General features: G+C 37.0%; 1 protein-coding gene across 1 annotated transcript in view; it reads right to left on the bottom strand.

Annotated features, from left to right (window-relative positions):
• Positions 1–7,096, bottom strand: part of ITGA1 (integrin subunit alpha 1) — a 153,926-nt gene that overhangs the window by 98,598 nt on the left and 48,232 nt on the right. The window contains exon 2 of the mRNA XM_023525132.1: positions 346–466. Within this exon, the coding sequence (XP_023380900.1) occupies positions 346–466 (121 nt within the window). The remainder of the gene's footprint in view (positions 1–345; positions 467–7,096) is intronic.

The following is a 7,096-nucleotide window of genomic DNA, read 5'->3' as shown; positions in this document are numbered from 1 at the left end:
GCCTCCCAGTCCTTCCTGCTGAATTTCAGCTACTGTTAAACGAGGACAATTAAAAACTCTTGCTATGATAACTAATTACAGAACAATGATTATTTTAGATAAGTAACTTCCTTGAGGTCAACCCAAGCTTCAGCAGACATCACTAACCACTTCCTTTGATATTGCCAAGGAACTTCTCTTTTTTCACTTTGTCAGTTTCTATTCCCAAGTGATCACACTGCATTTTCTACCATAAAGGATAATTCTGTTGAAGTCTCATTTATAAAACAAACTGTCGCCAAATAATATTTTCCATTACCTTGTGAGAAGACCAAACAACAACAACAGCAGAACCCACTGGCTTACCATTTTCCTTCTTCATTTTCATATTGCTGAACAGTATATCCAAACATGTCCTCCACAGGGCCACTGAAAGTCATTGAATTTTTCACATCAACATTGAAGGATGCGCAGAAGCCTAGAACAACTTTAAGAGAGAAAACAAAGTCCAGTTACACAGAGTTAACTAAGATTCCATTATGTTTTGAATTATGAAAGGCATTTTTGAGGTTGCCATTGAGAGCTGTTCTCTTATTAAAAAGAGCAATGATGCTCCAAGATTGAGAACTACGAGAAATGTCTATGATATTAACTGTATCACTGACTAGAAATCAATATAATGGCTTTAAAGAATACCAGTATTAATTCAAACAAACTCCCATAGTAATTTAGTACCTGTATCATTTCCAGAGCTTAAGATTTTAGAATCTGTGGGAAATAGCAGGCAGAAAATCAAGCTCACATATGACTAATGCAGTTACAGAATGTTTTCCAGAAGTGAGCCCCACAGCAAACTATGGCCCTTAATGAAATGTTAACAGATTAATTCTCTCATTTTGACTACAAAGGATGCAAAAATCACCATTTAAAGCCTTGGAGAGGAAGTTTTCTTCTTGTTGCTAATTGTCTCCAGCCAAACATGGCTTCCTATGCAGGCCTGAGATTTGCTCTGCTTTCCTCTCTGAATCAAGCAGTGGATGAAAGCTTATACTAATGTGCTAAAGCCTCCTTACAGTATGGTTGGTGGTGATAACCTCATCGATTGCTGTGGAGATTAAATCAGATGATATATCTAGAGTTTACTCAATGCCTGGTACATATTAGATATTCAATTTCCTTGTAGTACAGGTAATGGAAACTCTTTATAAGTGAGACTTTCTCCTAAAAGGGTTCTGTAGTATGATGTCAAATTCTCTCAAATGGATGGTGCCAAATTCCATGTTTGGTACTGGTTTTTAAAGTGTCCTTGTGAAGTTCTAAAATAGATGTAACTCAGAATTCTCAAAGAGCACTCCCTTATAAAATCATAGAGCATCATAAGGTAGATTTAGAGGTCATTAAATCTACTCTCCTTTGTTAAAACCATGATAAAGCTATATGTATCCTGAAAAAATTTTTTCTTTTCCCATTGTAAACTCTTCCATAAATATAGTCTAAATCCAGACTCTAATTTATTCTATTTTCTAATTCATAATCTTCAAATATTGGTAACAATATTGTGTCTTTGATGCATATGCCTATATATAACTTAGAGAAAATTTTGTTCTTAAAAAAAGATAATTATGTATTCCTATTTATGAAAAAATATATACTATGTAGACTCATTTATAAAGCCTTCCTTGATCTCTCCACCTGAAAATAATCTTTTAACTACTAAACCCTCCTCTTTTACTAAAAAAAATCTCTCATAGAGATAATTATTATATACTATTTACATTGTAGTTATCTGTGTGTTTTTTCCTAGATTAAAATTAATTTATTTTTATTTTTTAAATTTATTTTTCAATTACAGTTAGCATACACTATTATATTAGTTTTAGGTGTACAAGATAGTGTTTAGACATTTATATAACTTACAAAGTGATCACCTCAATAAATCTAGTACCCATCTGACCCCGTACATAGTTATTACAAGATTACTGACTATATTCCCAATGTTGAATTTTACATTCTTGTGACTTTTTATAACTGCCAATTTGTACTTGTTAATTCCTTAACTTTTTTCACTCAGACCTCCCACCCCTCCACTGCCCGTCTCATCTGGCAACCATCAATTTGCTCTCTGTATCTATGATGAGAAAATTCTTAAAAGTAGTTCTCCTACTTATATTTCTTATTTCTTCTCAAATCTAGCACAGTTCCTTGTACACAGATGAGTCATAACATACTTGTAGAATGAAAGATAACACATTGAAGGAGCAAGTGTGCTAGCTGTAATTAGGTGAACTGGCAACAATTCCATCTTGGTTAAGGAAGACTTTACGGAGATGGAAACTTTCAAGTTAGATTTTTCAGGGGAGTGAGAGATGTGATTTGGCAGTGAGAAGAAAATATGTCCCAAGGATTTGGGAGGGTCTCTGCAAGTAATAAGGTATAGGATGGGACAAATATAGTAGCGAGATCACAGAGATCTGCCTGGCTGATGTGCAAGATGCAGAAAAAAAATGGATGGGTAGCACAGGTCCATTTATGTACATTTCCTATTCATTCTTCAAGGATAATGAACAGCTGGTTACCATCTTTTGCATAATAGTCTTTCATATATTTGAAGACAGTTTTAAACCATGTTCACTCTCTACTCCAAACTAAATAGTACTTGATCCTAGCCTTTCCTCCCAGGTTTATTTTTATTTTTTGAACACTTTCAACAAGTTTTTTGAGATATGAGAGACACACAAAATAGTACTTTTACAGTGAGATTTCTCAGCTTTGGTGCTATTGAAAGTTTGGGTCAGAACATTATTAGTTATGAGGGGCTATGCATTGTAGGCAGTGACAGTGGTCTCCAACATTTTTGGCATCAGGGATCAGTGCTCCTATGAGAATCTAATGCTTGATGATCTGAGGCAGAGCTGAGGCAGTGATGTTAGTGCTGGGGAGCAGCTGCAAATTCAGATGAAGCTTGGCTCGCTGGTCCACCATTCATCTCTTGCTGTGCGGCCTGGTTCCTAACAGGCCAAGGACCAATGCCGGTCTATAGCCTGGGGATCAGGGACCCCTGTTGTAGGGTATTTAGCCTGGGCCCCGTCCACATGACTCCGGTAGTAGCCCCTGAGCTGTGAAGACAAAATGTCTTCCAACAGTGCCAAATTCTCCTGATACTAAAATTATCTCAGTTGAAAACCACTGTTCTGTAGACAAAAACCAGAACACTATCACCAATGATTTTGTTGAAAAAGATGACTGAAAACCAAGCAGCAGCATCTGTATCATCTGAGAGCTTGTGAGGGATCCAGAATCTCAGGCTTCATCCAAATTTTTCTGAACCAGTATCCACACCCAACAAGATCCCCAGGTAGTCCAATTCTTGGTAGGATTTGAGAGGCACAGATCTGTAATATACCTCTCTTAGAGACATATGTTGATGCAGGTAACAGAATTTACCAAAATTAAATGTTCTCAGTATCCTTTAGACAAAAGAGAAAAGGGATTATCTTTAATTGAGGTCAATTTACCCCTCTTGAAGGATTTTTCCAGCACTTCACTATCTTTAGTACATGCTCCCCCAAAGGCTGTTAATGGTAGGTACCCCCTTAATATAAGACCAAGAACTTTTGGTTTCCTTTTTGTGCCTCTTTGTTTATTCTACATGTTGTGTGGAATGTCCGGGGGTGTGTGTTGCACTTTTTTCATTTCCTGTCCTCAGAATTCTCCAGGCAATTTGCCTAAAGTGATTATAAATCAGCCTCTTTCATGTTTGCTAAGGCACCAAGGAGCCTGAAGCACAGGAGATGCCATAAAAAAAATAGTTTATATTTTGTTCTTTTGATTTAAAGGCGTACATAAACAGTGAAAGCAGCTTCTCATAACTTTTAGTTCAATGTTCATTTGTTATACTAAGTTGTCTTGGAACTTTATGTACCAGAAGTAAAGCAAAATCATACTTATTCTCAATTATAGCCAAACAAAAACAAACAAAACTGAGGTGGTTTCAGGGGCCATATAGGGTGAAAATGATGGAAAATAAAACATAGACAATAGTCAGATGTCAAAAATAAATCATGATTTCACATCTACCAGCAAAAAGAGATTTTTTTCCTTAATAGTAACACAATATTATGTACTTGCTATGTGTTACTCTTCACATGCTCCTTCTCATGTAATTTGCCAATGACCCTACAATTAAATAATGTTATTATCACCACTGTGCAGATGAGGAGAAAGAGGATCAAGATGTCAGAGAAATGTGCCCACATTTCCCCAGGATTCCCAAACCATTCACAGTAATTCAGTTTTTATAACTTAGCCTTAAACTGGGAAGGGCTAGTAGAAGGTGATATGAAGATGGGTTTAGAAGAGAGGCGACTATCATTCTATTTAATTCCATATCCTGAGAAACAGATTCAGAGAGGATGCTCTTCCATAGTGGCCATGACCGGTGGGTGTTGGAATGAGGGGGAAGATTGTAGTAAAGAGAGAAGTGGTGGCTACAAAGGTCTAGATAAACCTGCATGAGGGACTACAACTCAAACATATAAGTTTAGGTAGAAAAGAAGTGAAAAAACTTGCTTTCCTTCAAATGTGCTTATATATATTATATATCTTAGGGCTCAAAACTAAGGAGGAAGATGAGATTTTTGGTACCGAAGGGTCTCTCTTGTGAAAGAGATCATTTGATGCAATTTCTTTACTTCAGGATGGAATCTGATGCAGAAGACAAAAGAGAGAGAGAAACCTCTTACTAATCTACAGTTAGTTGTTCAGTGTTTTCTGCTTACGAACACGTTGCCACTTACAAACGTTTCCATATAAATAATAGTATTGAGCTAGTCAATAAACTGTGCATGTTAGGCAGGACAGCAGCCACTACTCTCCTTGTGTTAGGAAAGTGGACCTTGGAGGGGTTAAATGATTTGTTCAAGGCACACTGTGTTAGTGGCAGAGATAAGACGTTGGCATTGACTTTCTGAAGCCAAATTATAGACTTTCTGTGACTATAGTGCTACTGAGTTGGTCAGGTTAATAAAATAACCCAGGTCAACAGAGCCCTCAAATGGCCCTGTTGATAAGAGCTCTTAATCATCTTGTAGCTTTGGAGTATTATTCAACTACTCCACAAATATAAATCAAGTCTTCGAGTTGAATATGTGCTAGACCCTGGAGATAAAAACTCACAAAAAGTTATTGCTCCCACTTTCACAGTTCTTACAGCCTAGCTGGGAAAAAAAATACAAAAAGAGATTTAACTTCTATGAGCCTCAGTTTATCCTGTTTAAAATTAGCTTACAAATGCCTTTTAGGTATTTGCCGCTGTGAGAAATACAAATTATGCATTGCTACAATAAAGAATGTTCAATAAGTGAGTTAATAGATTTCATAAGTAAAATCCAGAGTCAGTTTACCACCTGGAAGTTTAGTTTTCTTTTGGAAGAGGATTTCCCCTCACTCTGATGGCCACTTATATCTTGAAAAGTGATACAGATGGGTGATATCAGTGGGGCAGAACACTGGGTTCACTGACTCATTTCCACAGCAAATTTCCTATTTCTACACCCAGCTGCCATAACATATATAAAGAAAATCTGAGATGAAGGTGTCTGGCCCTCCGAGTGGAAGAGCTGGATGAGGAGGAGGAGTGCAGGTGGTCCCTGTTCTTGCAGTTAGAGCCCTTGGTGTCCTGTCTCAGTCCCTCAACAAGTGGTGCATGTTTATGATCCTACCCAGGTTCTGAGTTGATAGCAAGTTGAGCTTTCTCTCACTCCAGCGACAATCTACTCTCCTTTACCTACTTCAAAGATCAAAAGTTAATTCCAAGAACAGGAGGAGCCTGCAGTGACTCTTCTAGTATATTCATATCATACTAATTGATGTCTGGAGTCACCTGAGAATCACAGAGATCACATCGGCAGTGCAACCTCTGTGGTGCGGAGCAGCAGAGCCCCTGTACCCCAAACCCGGACACTGGTACATCCTGGGAAGCTCTTCCTAAGCTTCCTGATGGAAAAAGTTCATCTATGTCTGCTAGAATGGATATAAACTCCTAAAGTCACATATGCTCACTGTAACTTGACGTGATACATTAGATATTTTGCATAATTCCAAATTTACTTTTTGTTTTCTCCTTAAATTTAGATAACATATTTAACATTGAGGCACTTCAGGGAGTTGGAAGGAAAACATTTTAATAAGAGTTGGTGAAAATTGGAAGCCGTTTTCCTCACCTTGTTATTTGTAATGAAACATCTTTATAATACCAGTGATGTGGATCTGAAGTCTTAATTAGTTTAGTTATTCTTAATAGGTTAAGTGAGTTCGATCTCAATTTTGGTACACATGGTTGCCTTAAAAGATAAAATCTGATCAAGAGTGTAACTGAATCTGTCCAAAAACATTACATTACTACATCATTCTCATTGATTTAAATTCTGAGATGATTATTTTTATAGCATTGCAATCTCGAGAAGGAGGAGCCAAAGAACTCCCTTGGTGAAGACATGGGAAATAAAAATAGAATGAATAGAAGACAATATTAGAGCCTGAGCAAAGAGTATGAAATCAACACATGTGTTTGGAAATGACATAATCTTAAATACAGGAATTTATATCTTCCGAAAAAAATACCATATCTGACTCGATGTCTCCTTCAAACAACTAGAACTTCCCTATACAGAAACATTAAAAAAAAAAAAAATCTGGCTCAATCTCACCATTTGAAGTTCTTTTATCAGAAATAATGTAATATGCCAGCAAGAGATCTACCTCTATCAGCAAGTCTAGAAAAGCCAATCCAAATAAATACCTCGGCGTTCAAGCATTTTCCAAGTTTCATCCCGGGGAGCTGCTTTTTAACTTCAGCGTGGTGTAGTGAGTGAATTGTTTTGACTTTTACTGTTAACGTCCTGTGGGCCTCCAGTTATTACAAATGGTATTTGAACTTCAAAGTGAGTGTGTGTATATGTGTGTATTTGTATGTGGTTGGTGGGAAGGGGTCAAGAAAGCCTAATTCTTGGCACACAGTAGGTGTTTAATACAAGTTTGTTAAATGGAACAGGATGGAATAAACAAAGGAATGAATATTTCTAGTATAAAGGTCATTCTGGCTGTAAGAACTTCTCCC

Source organism: Pteropus vampyrus, unplaced genomic scaffold (genome assembly GCF_000151845.1).
Source record: "Pteropus vampyrus isolate Shadow unplaced genomic scaffold, Pvam_2.0 Scaffold531, whole genome shotgun sequence".
Classification (NCBI taxonomy): domain Eukaryota; kingdom Metazoa; phylum Chordata; class Mammalia; order Chiroptera; family Pteropodidae; genus Pteropus; species Pteropus vampyrus.
This window is presented reverse-complemented; position numbering and strand designations above follow the sequence as displayed.